The 20,369-nt window shown below is 36.6% G+C and overlaps 1 protein-coding gene across 9 annotated transcripts in view; it reads right to left on the bottom strand.

Annotated features, from left to right (window-relative positions):
* Positions 1-215: 215 nt before the first annotated feature.
* afg1la (AFG1 like ATPase a) overlaps positions 216-20,369 on the bottom strand; it is a 26,187-nt gene continuing 6,033 nt past the window's right edge. For 2 of the 9 annotated variants that reach the window (XM_073927351.1, XM_073927350.1), the window contains exons 2-13: positions 19,158-19,378; positions 16,617-16,668; positions 16,417-16,518; positions 13,583-13,733; positions 13,320-13,419; positions 12,590-12,648; positions 11,027-11,109; positions 6,970-7,040; positions 6,664-6,764; positions 4,833-4,973; positions 2,543-2,659; positions 218-724 (exon numbers count right to left, since the gene is read on the bottom strand). In XM_073927351.1, the coding sequence (XP_073783452.1) occupies positions 596-724; positions 2,543-2,659; positions 4,833-4,973; positions 6,664-6,764; positions 6,970-7,040; positions 11,027-11,109; positions 12,590-12,648; positions 13,320-13,419; positions 13,583-13,666 (885 nt within the window). In that variant the 5' untranslated portion in view covers positions 13,667-13,733; positions 16,417-16,518; positions 16,617-16,668; positions 19,158-19,378 and the 3' untranslated portion in view covers positions 218-595. Of the gene's footprint in view, positions 725-2,542; positions 2,660-4,832; positions 4,974-6,663; positions 6,765-6,969; positions 7,041-7,562; positions 7,667-11,026; positions 11,110-12,589; positions 12,649-13,230; positions 13,420-13,582; positions 13,734-16,416; positions 16,519-16,616; positions 16,669-19,157; positions 19,379-20,369 lie in introns of all 9 variants that reach the window. The other 7 variants (XM_073927349.1, XM_068214419.1, XR_012392773.1 and 4 more) reach the window with 6 other exon arrangements.

Raw genomic sequence — 20,369 nt, 5'->3', positions numbered from 1 at the left:
CTTGTTGAATCTGTGCCACGAAGGATTAAGGCAATTCAGAAGGCAAGAGAGGGTCCAACCCGGTACTTGTAAGGTGTACCTAATAAAGTGGCCGGTGAGTGTACATAGCATTCTCATACATTACGAACACAAACAATAAGTAATTACACTGTAAACATACCTGCAGACATCCTCGACCTGAAACAGAAGCACTACAGGAACCAATCAGACATCAATAAAAGTTGTTCAAATATTTTAATGCATTTGAATGCAAATGTTCATCTTAAATAGGTTGCATATCAGCCATCTGACCACCAAATGTCATCAATAAAACACAAACCACTTACATAACCAGAAAGGCAGCCTGATTTCAAACGTTTCATTGGCAGATCCACATCCATCTTTATCCAACATACCATCTGCCCATCCTTCCAGACCAAAAACCTCAGAGACGAGGCTAGTGTCACGTTCATTTGCATGTGCGTTTATAAAGTGCAGCATTATTAAAAACACAGTCCTCACCAAATCAAAATGGAGTTGATCCCAAGCCCCAGAGAGAGGCTGAGTCTTATGATAGTTGAGATGGGCGCTGTATATGGAGTTATAATGATAAAAGCTAGTTGGTGCTCCGATCTCCTGCAACCCAGTACTCCTCCGTCTGCATCTCGGTGAGGCGAGAAACCGTCCTTTGAAAGGCGAACACCTCCTCCTCACCCGTGAAGATGGCCAGCGAGCTGCCTGCATCCTAATGCATGATGACAGCAAAGAAAATCTATGTGAAGCGATCGACAATTCATCAAATCTAAACTTCATCAATCAATTTTTTTAAATCATGAAGAAGTTTGTGCAGTGGCATTAAAGGGATAGTTCATTCAAAAATGATGGTATAATCTCCCATTAATAGTTTTAAACCTTGATGAGTTTCTTATGTTAAACACAAAAGATATTTTGTAAAATGCTGAAAACTTGTAATCATGGACTTTTATTGGCCTTATTCTAAAATGTGGAAGTGCGCCTGTTATTGCGATTGTCTTAGAACTTCCGATTCAGTCGCCTATGGGAGAAATGACTAGGAATAAAAAACGGCAGAAAATGGTCAAACTGCTTGCTCTACAAACAAATGTTTGCATGACTATACAGACCAAGTAAAATAATACAATAAAAAATATCAATTGCAACATCAAGCAGCGTGACGAGCAGTTTTTAACGTCAAAAAATGAATGGAAGTGAATGAGACCGGAAGTCTCGAGCCAAAAAGATTCAAATGGCAGCGCCTACTCGTCCGCGGAGAATAGTACAGTTTGAGTTCTTCTGTTAAACACAAAAGAAAATATTTAGAGAAATGCTAAAACCTGTAACCATTGTAATCTATGATATTTGTATTATTGATATATGCTGAATAATGTTTATATATGGTGACACGGCTGGCCAATCCTGGAGCACCTTGACATTTTTTGCTTTCAGCAACTTTGATGTGGAGGCTGAAGTATGAGGAGCGCTATCCTGCTAGAGAATTTGCCCTCTCCTGTGGTTTGTAATGTAATGTGCAGCACAAATGTCTTGATACCTCAGGCTGTTGATGCTGCCATCCACTCTGCAGATCTCTCGCACACCCCTATACTGAAGAAACCCCAAACCATAATTTTTCCTTCACCAAACTTCACTGATTTCTAAGAGAATCTTGGGTCCATGCAGGTTCCAGTAGGTCTTTTACAGTATGTGTGATGATTGGGATGCAGCTCAACAGATCTACCTTCTACCACTTTTCCAAATGATCAACTAGAAGTCAAGTTATTATTTGTTTCTTGCAACTGGGATCGAGGACAAGACTTTTGTCAGGTAGTATAAGCCACACACAGACTTGCTAACACAGTGCTGTTCGAAAAATTTGACTCAGTCTTTCTTTTTATAAAGAAATGAGAGTGATGACATTAATAATAATATTCATAAAGTTTCATATGACAAACAAATGCTTCTAACAATACATTAACCAAAGCATTTTTGAAAAAAGCATGTTGTGCAATCCACAAAAAAAGTTAAGCAGCTAAATGGTTTTCAACATTTCTAAGAAAATGAAACCTTTATTGGTCACACTTTACAAAAAGGTTCATTAGTTAATGTTAAGTAATGCATTTACTAACATGAACAAACAATGAACAATACATTTACTACAGTATTTATTCATGTTAATAAACGTTAGTTAATGAAAATACAGTTGTTCATTGTTAGTTCATGTTAACTCATGGTGCATTAACTAATGTTAACAAGCATGGACATTAATGTTAATAATGCATTAGTAAATGTTCAATTATGTTTAATAAATGCTAAACAAGTGTTGTTCATGATTAGTTCATGTTAGTAAATGCATTTACTAATGAACCTTATTGTAAAGTGTTACCCATTTATTGAACATGAAATTAGCATTTAAGAGGGATCTCATTTTCTGAACTGTTATTATACTAACTTTCCACATGGTTTATACTGTAAAGACTACAACTGCAACAAAAAAGGATATCCCATTTAATTCTAAAAGAATCTAAATAAGAAATGATTCATAAATTACCCTTGAAATGCCCAGATCGTCCAGTAAAACATGGGTCTCATGAGGATCGTGATCATCGTGATGTTCATGGACAAACAGATCATCTAATGGGGTTTCAGCCTTTAGCACCACTCGAACCTGTGGACATATTCATCAAAAATAACACAGTGACTCTTTTAAACGGGACCTATTATGCAAAAATCACCTTTGTAAGGGGTTTAAACACAATTGTGTGGAAATAGTCTGTGAATAGCCAGCCTATATATAAATTAGTGTGGAGAAACACTTTGATTGACATGCTCCCTTTGCATGTTTCAAACGGAGAAAGCCCCCCTATTAGTGACACTCTCTTCCTCATTAGCATAGGAGGTTAGTCTTGCTTTTGAATCTACCACTATGCTGACACATTGGCATTTATAGCTCCGCCCTCTTCTGAAAAAGAGCAAAATCTCAATTGAATTTAAAGCGACAGTCACCAAAATAACACAATTAGGATCAAAGCTAAACTGGGCAGTTTCAAAGAGTTATAAAACATTATCTGTGTGGTATTTTGAGCTGGAACTTAACATACACACTTTAGGGTTGTCAGAGACTTATTTTACCACATGGAGGGTTATAAGTAAGGTTTACAATGGATTTATTTAAAAGCTTCAAAAACAGCCACTATCCAACACCATTACACAGCATGGATGAGCAAGGGTATAATTTAAAACTACACTGATTCACTTGTCTGACAGAAGAAAGTCATATACATGAGAATGGCCTAAGGGCGAGTAAATTATTCAATTCTAGTTTATTTGTATAGCGCTTTTCACAATTATTATTGCCCCAAAGCAGGTTTACAAAGGGTCCATGTTACTACATTACAGTCAAAATCATAAAGTTAAGGTGTTGTGTATAGGGCGGACAGTACATATACATAGTTAACCTGCAGTATATATAGTGTCCTTTTCCAAAAGGTGATAACTGCGTGTATAATATAGTACTGCACAATATATTGTTTCAGCATCGATATCGCAATGTGATCATTCACAATAGTCACACACAGGATATGCAATGTGCAGTCTGGATTATAATTCATCATTTGCATGCGTTTATGAGGCCTGTAACTGTGAGGATTTGAAAAGCAGTCAGGCCTAAGGAATTGTTCTGTTTGTAACTTTAATAACGATTAATTTTATGGAATTATTTAAAAGTTGAAGACATTTAACATTTGATTATTGAATTACTGCACGCGAATATTGTTAAACTCCTCGGAAATCAATAAAACGTTTTTTTTTTATTCTAATATTTTTCTTTATTGTGTTTATCTATTCTTGTGGATAGTTTACTATATTTCATGCAGATGCACACCCTTACAAAATCATCCTAATCAATCTAAAATGATATATTATTTACAAATAGAGATATTCAAGTCACCTGGTGAAATTGTATTTATATTCCAATATACACTAACCGGCCACTTTATTAGGTACACCTTACAAGTACTGGGTTGGACCCCTTTTGCCTTACTGCCTTAATCCTTCATGCATTGGTTGAACAAGGTACTGGAAATATTCCTCAGAGATTTTGGTTTATATTGACATGATAGCATCAAACAGCTGCTGCAGATTTGTCAGCTGCACGTCCATGATGCAGATCTCCTGTTCCACCACATCCCAAAGGTGCTCTATTGGATTGAGATCTGGTGACTGTGGAGGCCATTCGAGTACAGTGAACTCATTGTCATGTTCAAGAAACCAGTCTGAGATGATTCACGCTTTATGACATGGAGTGTTATCCTCCTGGAAGTAGCCCTCAGAAGATGGATACACTGTGGTCATAATGGGATGGACATGGTCAGCAACAATACTCAGGTAGGCTGTAGCATTGATACGATGCTCAATTGGTACTAATGAGCCCAAAGTGTGCCAAGAAAATATCCCCCACACCATTACACCACCACCAGCAGCCTAAAGTGGTTGTGCGTGAAAATCCCAGTAGATCAGCAGTTTCTGAAATACTCAGACCAGCCAGACTGGCACCAACAACCATGCCACGTTCAAAGTCACTTAAATCACCTTTCTTCCCTATTCTGATGCTCGGTTTGAACTGCAGCAGGTCATCTTGACCATGTCTACATGCCTAAATGCATTGAGTTGTCGCCATGTGATTGGCTGATTAGAAATTTGCATTAATGAGCAGTTGACAGGTGTACCTAATAAAGTGACCGGTGAGTGTATATGCAGTAAATATCATGCAGCGCTAGAATAATACATTGTCATATTAAGTGTCCTCTAAAACAGAAATCACAGGTCTTTCACGACTTTACCTTGTGCTCATATAACGTGTCGATGAGAGTTATGAAGCGTCTGGCCTGGGTCTTCTTGTTCAAAGTGAGCAAAGGAATGTTTCTGATGAAAACCGTGTCAAACACAGCAGAGATCTCCAGGTAGTCGCTGGCTCCTATAGGCTAATAATGAAAACAAATGCATCACATACTAATTCTAGTTCATTTCAATGAGTAACAGTGAGTACACTTACATGGACACCAATTCTTTGATTTTAATGCGATTAAGACCATACTCTGATTAAGAGTTTACCATGTAAACAGTGATTTTTAATTACCTTAATCCTACTAAAGTAATCATGTAAACATGACTAAGACATGGAGTATTCTTACTTTAGTCACATTATTGAAGTGCAGCACGTATACATCGCAATCACATTCTTATCGTTTTGTAGTACTTTTTGCTACATTTTGCGACAGGACACACACACGGAAGTTGTTAGGCTTTGGGCAACAAACAAATGAGATTGATCTCAAGCAAGAGAGCACATTTTTGATGAGAGTGGGAAACGATGACTATGCTGAGAATTCTGGAAGAAATGGACATTATGAAGTGCCTTGACTTCAAGTGACTTTCGTGTGGGCATGAATAAAAAAGCTAGTGAATGAAAAAGCAGCGGTGGCCTGTTGCTTGAGAATTTGTATCCGCCGTTGTCTGTTTTCATGAATAGTGTGAGAAATGAACTGCAGCTGAACTTGTCAAGTTAAAAACCAAATGCCCAAAATCCCACATGGTGACCAACATGAACTGTTGTTGCATAAAACCGCAGAGGAAACTAGCGATAAATGCGGAAGTAATGACGTTGATCGAACTACATACTAGGCTTGGGGGGTATTGCGTTATTATGGTATACCGCGGGATCTAAAAATAGCAACGGTGTCAGTTTCATTACCGTTATACCGTCATTAAATATTAAATATCCTTTATTTAATATCTACAAAAACGTATGTGTGATTGTCATCACGGGACAGTGTGGAAAAAGAGAGAGAGAGAGAGAGAGAGAGAGAGAGATAGAGAGAGAGAGAGAGTGAATGAGAGGAGTGTCCCGCGCAGAAGAATACAAATAAGACAAACAGGTGATTGCGAGCCTAAGGTTGCATATAAGGTATTCAGTTTCTGAATGTTTTAGGCTAAAGCCAACAGTTTGGTGACGCTGTCTGAGCCTTACATCATAATTTTGTTATGGCGGCAAATCAATGCCAATATTCTAGAAAGGTAGAGTAGCCAATAGCGTTAGAGATAACAAGTAAACCAAGTCCCGGCCCAGGACTGACAAAAATCTAAAATGTTTCGCGCGAGCAGAGAGAAGAACCAGCGAGCGAGCGGAGAGAACTGATCGCGCGCGCGTGCGCATGACTTCGCTTGCGAGAGCATACATCGTGCACACAGATGATGATGTTTTATGACGGGACTTGTTTTCTCGTGCTGGATCAGTTGAGCGCGCGCGTGAAGATCCCGTGCGCTCGCGAGCTGTAGCTTTCTCGCGTGTAGACCTGTAATCTGCTCACGGTTCACTTCTCCTTGCGCGCAAACATTACCGCTGCGCTCGATTAATATTGGCATTGATTTGTCGCCATATACTTTTACTAGGCCCGGTAATACCGGATACCGGGGTAATATATGGAGGCGGTTTGACGGAATTAAAATTTAAGCCTACTATGCACTATAACATGTAAAACGAGAACATTAAATAAGCAACTCATGTAAACACCTTAATCATATTGTGGTCTTATTCGGATTAAGGCAAATATTTAGATTACTGATGTCCATGTAAACATAGTCGATGAGTTTGAATGGAAAACATAAGCTTACCCGGTCACAAAGCTCCTCAAAAGTGCAGTCTGCAATGGTCCCACATGCTTTATCAAGTGTCAGTATCCTGCCATGTACCTTTAGAGATCTGGGTCGGGTAACTGAGATAAACACAATCAAAATTGCATTACAAAATACAAGACTTACAGCTGGTGTAAAATAATTTACAATCTGTAAATTCACACATAATGCACATTCACATCTCCAGCAAGATGATATTTAATGCAATTACACGTTCTTTTGTTACAATCAGATTATATAGAAAAATTCAGTGTGTGTGCGTGTTTGTGTTAAAGGCCAACTTACTATCATTCTGTTTGAAGGCCATCTCATCAAACAGCTTATCGAGTGTTGCGTCAACATCAGGTTCACTAGAACTAAATTCCAAAATATGTGATGAATAATTCAACTCTTCATAATACAGTGTTTTATTCATTGATATTTGTCCAAAGCACTGTTCATAATGAGGTCTGCTTTGAATTCTAAAACACTCTCTTTTTTCATCTTAACATGAAACAACAACTCTAAGGGTTTCTACATTTTTTACCAAGTCAAATTTAAAACTTTAAGCCCTTTTTAAAGACTTTTATTAACTAACTTTAACACCTTATCACTATTTTGATGTCATTTGTTAGTGTCATTGGATTATTAGGACTAAAACTACAGGATCAAAACAAACAAAACACATTTTAAATCATTGTGGGAGCATTTAAGAAAAAATTAAAGCTAGCGTTCTGTTAACATTGGACAATTATGACCTGTTTAAAATTACATAAGAACTATAGGACCTGTTTAAAATTGTTTAAGAACTAGAATACAACATTTAAGTTTAAAGCTTTAAATTGTCATTTTGAAATTGCAGACTTTTTTAAAGGATTATTATTAACTAAATGTAATACCTTTATAACAACAGTGGTGTCATTTGTAGTAGTAGTAGTCGTAGTAGTAGTAGTAATACAGTCGACTACAGACAGTGGAATACTTGGACTAGAGAAAGACAGAACTAAAACAGCACAGAATCAAAACAAACACAACACATTTTATATCATTCTAACTGAATTTTAAAAGGTTTTAGAGCTAGTGTTACATAGACATTGGAAAATTAAGGCCTGTTTCAAATTATTTAAAGGGTCACGAAACACCAAAACACATTTTTTGAGCTGTTGACAGTTGTATAAGTGTCCCACACTGCTAAAAACACTATTAGGTCACATATATCTCACTAAAAAGTGGAAATTGGTAGTTTTTGCGTTTTTCGAGCAAATTCGTACTTCCGGTTTGAAACGAATTTTTGAAACAGCGACACGGCCATGAGATAATAGCGTGTAGACTGGACATCTGTACCTGGGTGTACCGTATTACGTCTCCGAGTGTGCTGCATTAATGCACGAGTAAGACTTGGTTCAAACCAATCAGCGCGCTCTATTGTGCAACTTCATTAATATTCATTAATGTTATAGTGTAGACGGCGTCATGGCAGAGACGCCACATTGTGTTGCCAAAACAAGCGTGCAGTGTTGCTTTCCTAATTTCCTGAAGTAAAGTTTTGTTTTCATTTCCTCTCTGTGAGAGCGCAGCTGGAATCACGTGTGGGTTACAGTGTATGCGACGCGACGCACAACAACAACTTACGTGTCTAGGAACATTCTTTACCCGAGACCTTTTCTCTTCTGCAAATGGAGATCCGGATTCGCTTCTCGTCTCCTCTTAATAAAGACGCGGCTCTAGTTGCTGGTGATTGTCCTGTCTCTACAGATTTGGTAAGTGAGCGACCAGTGCTCTTTGTTTATTCAGTTTGTTTGTATCAAAGAAACTATTACACTGAGTGTAAACATGTTAGCACAACAACCAAACTATTATCGTCGTGTAGGATTTTCACCGCATTTTGTGACTGGAATAACACACGCGGCTTACCTGCGGAGTGCATCCAAGTTACAGAGAAATGCAGAATTTATTTTTTTCTCTCATTCGTCGTGCGGTATCAAACATTGCAAGAAAAATACACGCTTAGAGCAGTTCCTCGAATCAAATATCTCGTTTGTCACGAGGGGCACGAATGAATTCCCTGAATGAAAGAGCCAAACTGCAGTTAAAGTCCACCATTTAATAATTTGGCAAATAATTCGACTACAGATGTCCATGTAAACACAGTCACTTTCTCCCCTGTGTGTGTGTGTGTGTGTGTGTGTGTGTGTGTGTGTGTGTGTGTGTGTGTTTTGACTGAAACTCAGCGTGTGGTAAAATAGACACTCCCACACCATCCCTCTTTTGCTCCTCCGACACTTTCCCTAAACAGAGCTGGACACGCCCGCTTTTCTGGTGTGAAAACAACCTGCTGAAACGAGAGTGTTTCATGGCTCTTTAAGAGCTAAAACAAATTTCAGAGCTTTTAGACCTTAACATTTAGAAATTGTAAACTTTAGACATTTAAAAAAAAATAATCGTATTGGGAAAAAGTGACCCTTCATACTTGCATAAGCAAAATAAATCGGTTAAAGTTTTTAGTTAATTGGTTAAAGTTATAAGTAACTAATAAAGTTATGGTAACTAATGACCTTAAATGTTCTGGATTTTATTGTAATGTAGACAGAACTAAAGCAGCACAGAATCAAAACAAACACAACACATTAAAAGGTTTTAGAGCTAGTGTTACAAAGACATTGGAAAATTAAGGCCCGTTTCAAATTATTTAAGAACTAGAATACAACACATCAGTGAATTTAAGAGCCTTAAATTTAGAAATTGTAAACTTTAGACATTTAAAGAAACGGCTGATCTAATGATTAGTTATTATTGATAACTAATATAGTTTTGGTAACTCATTCATTCATTTTCTTTTTGGCTTGGACTCTTTATTAATCAGGGGTCGCCACAGCGGAATGAACTGCAAACTTATCTAGCATATGTTTTACGCAGCGGATGCTCTTCCAGCTGCAACCCATCACTGGGAAACATCCATACACACTCATTCAACACACACATACACTACAAACCATTTGTACATCAAACAACTTTAAATAAATACATCAGGAATTAATTGAAAAGATACATTTCTGTGATTATGGGCTCTATTTTGATGGTCCATGCGCAGATCGCAAAACGCAGGGCGCAAACGCTTTCAGGGCGTGGCAGAATGCATTTTTGCTAATTTACAGACGGGAAAACCTGCTTTGCGCCAAAGCGCATGAGCTAAAAGGGTTGGGTTTATTTTCTTAATGAGTTATAGGTGTGTTTTGAGAATAAACCAATTAGAGTCTCATCTCCCATTCCCTTTAAGAGCCAGCTGCGTCGCGCCAAGAGCGCATTCGCTATTTACAGGACGCAAAGTAAGTCTAAGTGGAAAAAATGAGCATTTTACAAGCAAACAGTTAACAGATAACAGCTTTTTAACAGAAAACTGTTAAACAGAGCATCTACTGCGTGAGAATGAGAGATAATGGATCTACTTTCACATTCGCTCTTGGATAGGGAAACCTTTACGCACAGACATCAATTAGTCTATAAATAAATACTTTTGTTTGTTAAGCGCAAATATTCATTTCAAAACTATTTCTAAATTCAGTTCTAATTTCTAGCAAACGAATAAATGAACAATAATAACAAAACGTGCACAAAAACCTGAGTTATATCCTAAAACACATGCTGTGCCCCATATGGTCTATAACCTCACAGGTGGGCAAATCTAAGCTTGTTTTTAATAAAACAAATATAAATATGGATATAATAAATAATACTGCTAATAATAATAACATTATACAAAAGCAAATTGTTATGAATGAACTGAAAAAGCCTCCAGAGATGAAGAAGACATAAAAGCAGTGGTTTTTCATATTTATGTAGGCTAGAAAATAATAGGTTTTGTAATATTTTAATCCTTTATATTTATATCCTATATCTATTCTTATTATATCCTATATATATCCTTAATATTTAAATTTTTTCATATGTAAAGATATTTGCCTATTGCTCTCTTGTGCGTATTAAGCAGTGCGTAAGCGAGCAACTCTGCGTCGGAGTTTAGACCGGGTTAGTTTTGGTCTAATGAAAAATCTATTATAGATCCTCAAAATAGCAACGCGCCAGCGGTGCGCCTCAGAACGCCTTCCTTTTTAGAACAGAACGCCTATGGGCGCACATATGAGCGCTAATGCATTTGCTATTTAAACAGCGTAGCGCAACGCCTCAAAACGACTCTTGCGCCAAGCTGAAACTACCAAAAGACTATTGCGCCGCGCCTTGCGCCACACTGCGCCGGGTGTATGATAGGGCCCTATATGTTAGTATGTGATATATTATTAAAAATGCATAACTAATCTATTCTAAAGCAGGAACATCTCATTTTAACAATTTAATGAATTCTTACAGGTAGAAGAGTTTTCCCGCTGCAGGGCGATTTCTCCTCCGGTAATCTATTCCAGAATCCAGACGTAATGTTTGGCAGTACTCCTGATTAAAAGACATTTGACCGTAGCATTACTTGCAGAATGTCCTACAGAAAATAACTAAAACAACATGCAATATCAACGCTTGGACTTCATTTTGGCATCTCGATTTCTAGTCTATCTGAAAAGTCAGAAATCTACAAAACAAATAATTGAGTAGACAGATCAGAGACCTATTAAATGAGAAATTCATTCATTCATTCATTCATTTTCCTTTGGCTTAGTCCCTTATTTTACTAGAGGCTGCCACAGTGGAATGAACCGCCAACTATTCCAGCATATGTTTTATGCAGCGGATGCCCTTCTAGCCGCAACCCAGTACTGGAAAACACTCATACACTCTTGCATTCATACACTTTGGCCAATAGTTCTCTTTCGCAAAGTGTCATGTCTTTCTCTATGTATCCCTTTGGGTGGCATTGTTTAAATATTTCAAACTTTGACAAGGAGCTTGCTGAAGTAATAAACATGTTTTGGGCAGTGCTCTCTTTTAGGCAGAACAATTCCCTTACGTGGAAGATTATGAGCTTTTGAAGCCGTGTAGATTCACTAAAACATTACAAGACATCATGCGCCATCTTAGGCTGCATTTAAACTGCAGATCTTGATGGTCAATTCCGATTTTGTGACTGTATCTGATTTACTTGATGACCTGCTTACATCATCTTTTAAAAGTGACTCGTATCCCATCGTCTGCATTTACACAGCACACGGCAAAGGCAAAATAACCAGGAAAAAAAAAAAGCGGACATTGACTAACACCTGATAATTAAAGAGTGCTCTTTTCTCTATTCCTGTATGTAATGTGTTCGCAACTATTGACAAGCTGTTTTACTATAGTTTATGACAGAAAGGTTCTCATTTGTCCATCTTCTTATGATATATAGGCTTTTTTATACCTTTAGGCATCTTAAAGTAATGTCAATGGCGTGATTTATGCACGTGATATAGAAGCAGTAGTTTTATATTAGTTTATATTGGTTACATGGCGGACATTGCGTTCTCTCGCTCTTATCAACATCCTTAAATACCTGTGCTATATGACAATATAAAAGCTGTTTTAGTCCGTGTATGAGATTTGACCTTTGGAACTCTGTTGAGGTCTGTTCTGAAATGAAAGCATCAGACTTGACATCATTCGCATTCGCTATGTTTTTTAATGACGCGCGACTTGCATTGACAGATGAAAATCCCATCTACCTGCTTACACTGCACACACGAGAACACAGATCTGATTCATATCGGATAACTTTCCACATTAGAACAAGGTCTGAATCTGATTTGGGTAAATCGTAATCCATGTGATTTGTTCCTGCTTACACATACATGGGCCACATCTGATCTGTGCCACATGGGAGAAAAAAATAATAATTTCGGATTTGAGTCACTTGAACAGTGCAGTGTAAATGCGGCCTTAAAGTACAGTAGGTTACATCAGTGAATCTGAGTGTATTAGATAGCATTCATGCTGCTCAAGTGCTTACCTTTAGCACAGCTATGAAGGGCACAAAGTTCACCCTCTGTAATCCGTTTTTGTACAGATCTGTAAAACAAGATTTTGTGTTTAGTGCAAACAAAAAACCTCCTGTGAAATTGTTTTTCTTTTTTTAAATATTTCCCAAATTATGTTTAACAGAGCAAGAAATTTTTCCACAATTTTTCCTATAATATTTTTTTTCTGGAGAAAGTATTATTTGTTTTATTTTGGCTAGAATAAAATCAGTTTTTTTAACCATTTTAAGGTCAATATTATTAGTCCCCTTAAGCAACTTTTCAAGCTGTCTGCAATACAAACCATCATAATACAATTACTTCATTACCCTAACTTGTCTAATTAACCTAGTTAAGCCTTTAAATGTCACTTTAATCTGAATAATAGTATCTTAAAAAATATCTAGTCAAATATTATTTACTGTCATCATGGCAAAAATTTAATTAATCAGCAATTAGAAATGAGTTATTAAAACTATAATGTTTAGAAATGTGTTGAACAAAAAAAAAAAAAAAAAAAAACTTCAACTGTATTTTTACGTAACTCTTAATTGAATAATTTTTGCAGATAACACAATTCTTTTTAAATATCACTATTCAAAATGTCGGATAATAAGACAAGCAATCCTCATACCCTTCAGAATGCGTGTAAAACTTGCGTAAATTCACTGCTGGAAGATCATATCAACATTCTGAGTCTTTGCTGGATCGATATCTTCTTACCATCTGGAGGGCGATTGGACGTGGCAACAACTACAACCCCATTCAGGAAGAGGTTCTCAAAGAGCTGCTTGAGGATCATGGCATCTGCAATGTCGGTGACCTGATGAATAGAGAAAGCAAAAAATAAACAAATCAACTCTCTCTGTACGTTTGATTGTCATTGCATGGATTATAAGATAACATAAGCAGACTTCAAGAGGCAGAAACAAATCACAAAGGCTTGATTAGATTACAACGATGCAATAGAAAAGTGAAACATTCACCTGAAACTCATCAAAACACAGCAGGCAGGCCTCTTCACTGATTTCTTCAGCAACCGGTGCGATAGGATCGTATGCCTTTGCCATTCTTCCCACTTTTCTCTTGGGCAAGCTTTGTTTGAGCCGATGGATTCCTACATAAACATGAGTCTATCTGAGTAAGAGTAAATAATAGCATTTTTACTATTTTGCCGTCTGTATATCATCTATATACAGAACTTGAAATCCTACACCAGTTATTTTGAGATTTCAGGAATATTTTCAGACATGTTAAATGATAGACATTTAGTCACTTTCTGCCTTTTGTATATCTCTTCATACAACAATGTCTATAGGCATGAAAATATGTTGATGGTGATGGTATAATAATTATAAATGTTGTAAGGTAAACAAGAAAATCATGTAATTGTTTTTATTACTATAAATAGAAAACTATCAGAATTTAAGTATTATCAATAGACATTAGGCTTTTGCCAATGTCAAATGTCTTGTTGTGAGTAATTGCTAAAATTACGGTTTAAGGGATTATCACGATATAGAACTAAGCTACAGAAAAAAAGCTACCTTATCAAGTATAACACGAAAAAATAATTTGTTTATTGCTGTATTATATTAGTATATACACAGAGTAAACAAATGTTTCAATTAAATTTATATGCAAAAGGATTATAAAGTACAAAAGATATCACTTATGGCCCATTTCCACTGACTGGTACGGTACGATTCGGAACGGGTCACCTTTATCAGGCTTGCTTTTCCACTGCCAAGGGTACCCTTTTAGTGGGCATGGTGTACGACAGAAAGCTTCAATCGACATTTTTTACTCAAGAAAATTTCTACAGTAAAGTTGTACGGGTGGCTTACATATCATATGCTGAAAAAATAATGTCCTCCTTTTTTTACGGCTTCTCCTTTGTTTTTTCGCGCTTCACTCTCTCGTTTGTCAGTGTCTGACAGGATCGGGTTTCAAAAGCACGTCAATAATCAAGCGCACGGTATTATCATCAGCTCAAGAAGTTTGTTATTTCAAATATAGACACGCAGCGAGCGCAAACAAGAAAACGAATCCGCTCACGCTTCAGACTGGCACGTAAAAAACTAAGGGGTACAGGGTAAATCTGCTCTTCTTTTTGGCATTGTGGCTGTTCATCAAATTATAATATGGATATATATTTACGCTGTAAAAGATCGCTCAGCTGTGTATTTCAAACATGGCGGCTTTTGTTTTCATTCTGCCTTGTTGCAGGAGTGAATGACGTTTCTCTGAAAACCAATAGCGTTCAGCTGTGCGTCTATCTCTGCCTTTTTGGTACCCTTTCTCATGTTTGGTAGCCTTTTGAAAAGGTGCCGAAAAAGTGGTACAGTACGGTTTTTCGGTATGCCTTTTGACAGTGGAAACGGCCATAAAAGCGCACCAAACCGAACCGTACTGTACAACTCAGTGGAAACGGGCCAATAAACTGAAATAAACTAAAATAAAATCTCATTAGAAAAAACAATGCAGATTTATTACAATTACTATGCTAATATTAGTTTAAACCACAAACTGAATTTCATTCATTCATTCATTTTCCTTCGGCTTAGTCCCTTATTTATCAGGCGTTGCCACAGCGGAAAGAACCCTTTCAGCTGCAACCCGGTACTGGGAAACACCTATACACTCTCGTACTTACACACACACTCATACTGTACACTTGACCAATTTAGCTCATTCAATTCACCTATAGTGAATTTCTTTGAACTGTGGGAAAACCGGAGCACCTGGAGGTAACCTACACCAACACGAGGAGAACATGCAAACTCCACACAGAAATGCCAACTCGTCCAGCCGAGACTCGAACCAGCAACCTTCTTGCTGTGCGGCGACAGTGCTTACCACTGAGCCACCATGTCACCCCAACTGAATTTTATTAGTTTGATTAAATAAAATGATTAAAGTTTTCAAACAGAAAACGACTAAAATTAATACATTATTAGGTTTCAAATAAGAATTGAGCATCACATAAGATTAATAAAAGCTTTTGTAGTTTTCATTATGAGTTTAGTTAAATAGCTAAATGTTAAATGTTTATAGTCTAATACACTTTTATGTTCTAATAAAGTTATTTTTTTATCAATAGTTCAGCATGTAGTAAGGCATATTTTCATGTTATAAACACCACTGCAAATACAATATGAATATTCTTCAAAAGCAATCTAAAAGTTTAACTAATAAATAATTTATTACAGTATTTTGAAGTGCCATTTTGCATGTTTATTATCATGGTGGATTCAATTTCTGAATGTCAGATTAGGTATACTACACAAAGTTGAATTCAGAATTATTAGCCCCCCTGTAAAAAAAATTTCCCCAATTTCTGCTTCATGGACAGAATTTTTTTTCAACACATTTATAAACATAATAGTTTTAATAACTCCTCTCTAATAACTGATTTATTTTATCTTTGCCATGATGACAGCACATAACATTTGACTACATATTTTTCAAGTTACTAGTATTCAGCTTAAAGTGACATTTAAAGGCTTAACTAGATGAATTAGGGTAATTAAGCAAGTCATTGTATAACGATGGTTTGTTCTGCCGACAATCAAAAAAATATAGCTTTAGGGGGCTAATAATTTTGACCTTAAAATGTTTTTTTTTTTTTAAATGTAAAACTGCTTTTATTTTAGTCGAAATAAAACAAATAAGAAAAAATATTATAAAAAATACTGCCAAGCATTTCTTGCTCTGTTAATCATAATTTAGGAAATATTTGAAAAAAAAAAAAAAAAACAGGAGGACGAATCAAAAATCATCAATAAATTCACAGCATATTGTTAAAAACTGAACTTACGTTTATGCACATCCAACATGAATCCGTGAAAATGGACCCTTTTTTTTTTCTCCGTCTCTACATGATTAAAAAACATGTCCATAACCATAGTTTTTCCTGTGCCTGTACATGAGGAAATATACAATTATTAATTAATAACAATTATTTCTTTTTAAAACAACACAAAAACAAAAACTACAATAAAATGTTGCAGAACTTACCAACATCTCCAAAAATGTAATAACCTTTTGGTGGCTTTCGCTTGGAGATAAACTGTTGCAGATGCAAAGAGAAGTTAGAATTTGTTAAACACTCATTTATACGGTTGAAGTCAAAATTATTAGCCCTTTTTTCTCACTCAAATATTTCCCAAATGATGATTAACAGCGCAAGGAATATTTCACAGTATTTCCTATAATATTTTTTCTTCTGGAGAAAGTCTCATTTGTTTTATTTTTGCTTTGGATTGTTCAAAAGATTGTTAGGTTGCAATAATTAGGGCAACTGGAGCCGGAACACTTCCCAAAAGATAATATAATTTGAACAGCATCTACACTTATGCTAGTCTGTTTTCCATAATCCCAAAGTCTCCATAATCCTAGACCAGGCCATATCCTGAACATTTTTCACAGTATTTCCTATAATATATTTTTCTTCAGGAGAAAGTCCTATTGTTTTATTTTGGCTTAGGATTGTTTAAAAGATTGTTAGGCTGCATTATTACGGCAACCGGAGCCTGGAACACTTTACAAAAGATATTATCATTTGAACGGCATCTGCGCTTAAGTTAGTCTGTTTTTCATCATCCCGAGGTCTCCATAATCCTAGACCAGGCCCTATCCTAAGGTGCTGTGGTGGTCATGAAGGAGCAGAGAGCATGAGACAGATTCCTGAAAGACCCCAGTGACAGACGAGTCTCCGCATTGATCTCGAGGGCCAGCCTGCACACCCACTGGTGACCTACTCGCACCTTCTCCACAATGGATGTCCAGCGTTCTCCAGCCTTCGACGCCTAGACAAGTTTGGCCAGAGGAAAAATGGTCATGCCCAACTGAGCCTGGTTGCTCTCTAAGCTTTTTCCTTCAATTTCATCAGTTGATGAAGTTTGTTTCTCGCCAATCTGAAAACTGGACTGACACAATTTCAACTTACTAGAACTTCTATGTCAAGCTGCTTTGACACCTTCCATAGTAAAAGTGCTATAGAAATAAAGATGAGTTAAATATAATATTTTTTTCTTCTGGAGAAACTCATTTTTGTTTTATTTCAGATAGAATAAAAGCAATTTTTTTTAATTTTAAGCCATTTTAAGGTTAATATTATTAGCCCGTTAAGCAGAAATAGGAGAAAAAATATACAGGAGGGCTAATAAGTCTGACTTTGGGCCCTATCATACACCCGGCGCAGTGTGGCGCAAGGCGCTGCGCAATAGTCTTTTGGTAGTTTCAGCTTGGCGCAAGAATCGTTTTGAGGCATAGCGCTACGCCGTTTAAATAGCAAATGCATTAGCGCTCATTTGTGCGCCCATAGGCGTTCTGGTCTAAAAAGGAGACGTTCTGAGGCGGACCACTGGTGCGTTGCTATTTTGAGAAACTAAAATAGATTTTTCATTAGACCAAAACAAACCCGGTCTAAACTCTGGCGCAGAGTTGCACCTTGCTTACACACTGCTTAATACACACAAGAGAGCAATAGGCAAATATCTTTACATATGAAAAAATGTAAATATTAAGAATATATATAGGATACAATAAGAATAGATATAGGATATAAATATAAAGGATTAAAATATTACAAAACATATTATTTTCTAGCCTATATAAATATGAAAAATCACTGCTTTAATGTCTTCTTCATCTCGAGAGGCTTTTTCAGTTCATTCATAACAATTTGCTTTTGTATAATGTTATTATTATTAGCAGTATTATTTATTATATCCATATTTATATTTTTTATATCGTTTTATTAAAAACAAGCTTAGATTTGCCCACCTGTCAGGTTTTAGACCATATGGGGTATGGCAGGTGTATTTGGAAATAACTCAGTATTTTGACCACACTTGGTCATTATTGTTCATTTATTCGTTTGCTAGAAATTAGAACTGAATTTAGAAGTAGATTTGAAACGAATATTTGCGCTTAAACAAAAGTATTTATTTATAGACTAATTGATGTCTGTGCGTAAACGTTTCCCTATCCAAGAGCGAATGTGAAAGTAGATTCATTATCTCTCATTCTCACGCAGTAGATGCTCTGTTGAACAGTTTTCTGTTAAAAAACTGTTAACTGTTAACTGTTTGCTTGTGAAATGCTCATTTTTTTCACTTAGACTTACTTTGCGTCCTGTAAATAGCGAATGCGCTCTTGGCGCGACGCAGCTGGCTCTTAAAGGGAATGGGAGATGAGACTCTAATTGGTTTATTCTCAAAACACACCTATAACTCATTAAGAAAATAAACTCAACCCTTTTAGCCCATGCGCCTTGGTGCAAAGCAGGTTTTCCCGTCCGTAAATAAGCAAAAATGCATTCTGCCACGCCCTGAAATCGTTTGCGCCCTGCATTTTGGGCTCTGCGCTTGGACCGTCAAAATAGAGCCCTTTATCTGTATATAGTCAACATTTGAAATGGATCAAACCCTTATATCAAAGCTGTCCATAAACTATAGAACGACACCAATTCTTGTCTTGGGACAGTTTTTTTATCCACTTCAAATGTTGACTGTATATTCTGTGATATTCAAGTCTGGAGTCTAGATGGTTTACCTTTGAAAAAAATGTTGAGTGGTCATTGTTGTATCCTCTGAGATTCTTCTGCATCTGATCCAGTTTTTCCACAACGGCTCTTTGCTGCAGATCTTCTCGTAGCTGTCCATCCCGTACAAGACTGTTGTAATGCTCCAAAGGTCCACCAAAACAGCTACTGCTGGGAGAAGTCGAGGCGCTGGACTCGTCAATAGTCTGAGACAAAACACTTGTGGAAAAACCTGCAAGACAGAAAGCGTTTGAGAAGAGCAATACACAGAAACACTTTAACCAACATAATACCGATGAGGACCAAATTATTAGTCCTTTAAAATTTGAATTCTTTGACAAATATTTCCCAAGGGCTGTTTAACAAAGAGGAGATTTTGAAATATAATAGTTTAGTAACTAATTGCTAATATAGGAGCCATTTAATTATAATGTTTATTTGTATACTGATCAGTTTTGGGTTTCACACTGACATTTTATGTTTTGGTCACGAGGGCATAACTGGCACCTGCTAGAACATATAAAGCGCGTGCACAATCACACAGGTGAGGAGGAGAGAAGAAGAGTGGAGTAGCCGTATTTTTTGTTGACCGCAAACAGCAACGCAAAATGGCATTGTAAACGGCATCGCAACGGCACACGCAACAACCATCACACCAACGCAATAATCGGCACCATACAAAACAGGTAGCCTATTCAACGACACAAATTGCTGTATTGTTTGTCATGCTTCAAGTTTACATAAAGTTTTCCATATAACATCTTGGGCTCAGTGTGTCTGTCTAAAGGTCTGTCTATACTGGTGGTGCCACTGTAGTTTGTTAACAGTCTATCAACAATAGATAATGTTGCATGTGGAAAGTCACTAAAATGTTCACCCGTTTGTGCAACAATATACCATTTTCTGATGTTTTCTGACATTACAAATGCACACCTGAATCGGTTCATTTCTGTTCCCGTCAGTATGATTTAGTAGCTACAACAACCGCAACAATCTCTTAAAAAGAACAACTCACAAAGTGAAATTTTGAATTACTTTGGATTCTTACCTGATAAGACTGAAAAAACAATAAATGAAAAACCCAAAAGAGGAAACATTGAAACTATTTTTGACCACTTCAAATAGTCTAATTTTGTTGGAAAAATGCTCTTTTTGTAACAAATTTCATTTGGTATAATTTGTATCCTTATTTAATGTATTTTTGTTGGTCAGTTATCTACAAA

Source organism: Danio rerio, chromosome 17 (assembly GCF_049306965.1).
Source record: "Danio rerio strain Tuebingen ecotype United States chromosome 17, GRCz12tu, whole genome shotgun sequence".
Lineage (NCBI taxonomy): Eukaryota > Metazoa > Chordata > Actinopteri > Cypriniformes > Danionidae > Danio > Danio rerio.
The sequence above is the reverse complement of the archived record's forward strand: the minus strand, read 5'-3'. Positions and strand labels throughout refer to the sequence as shown.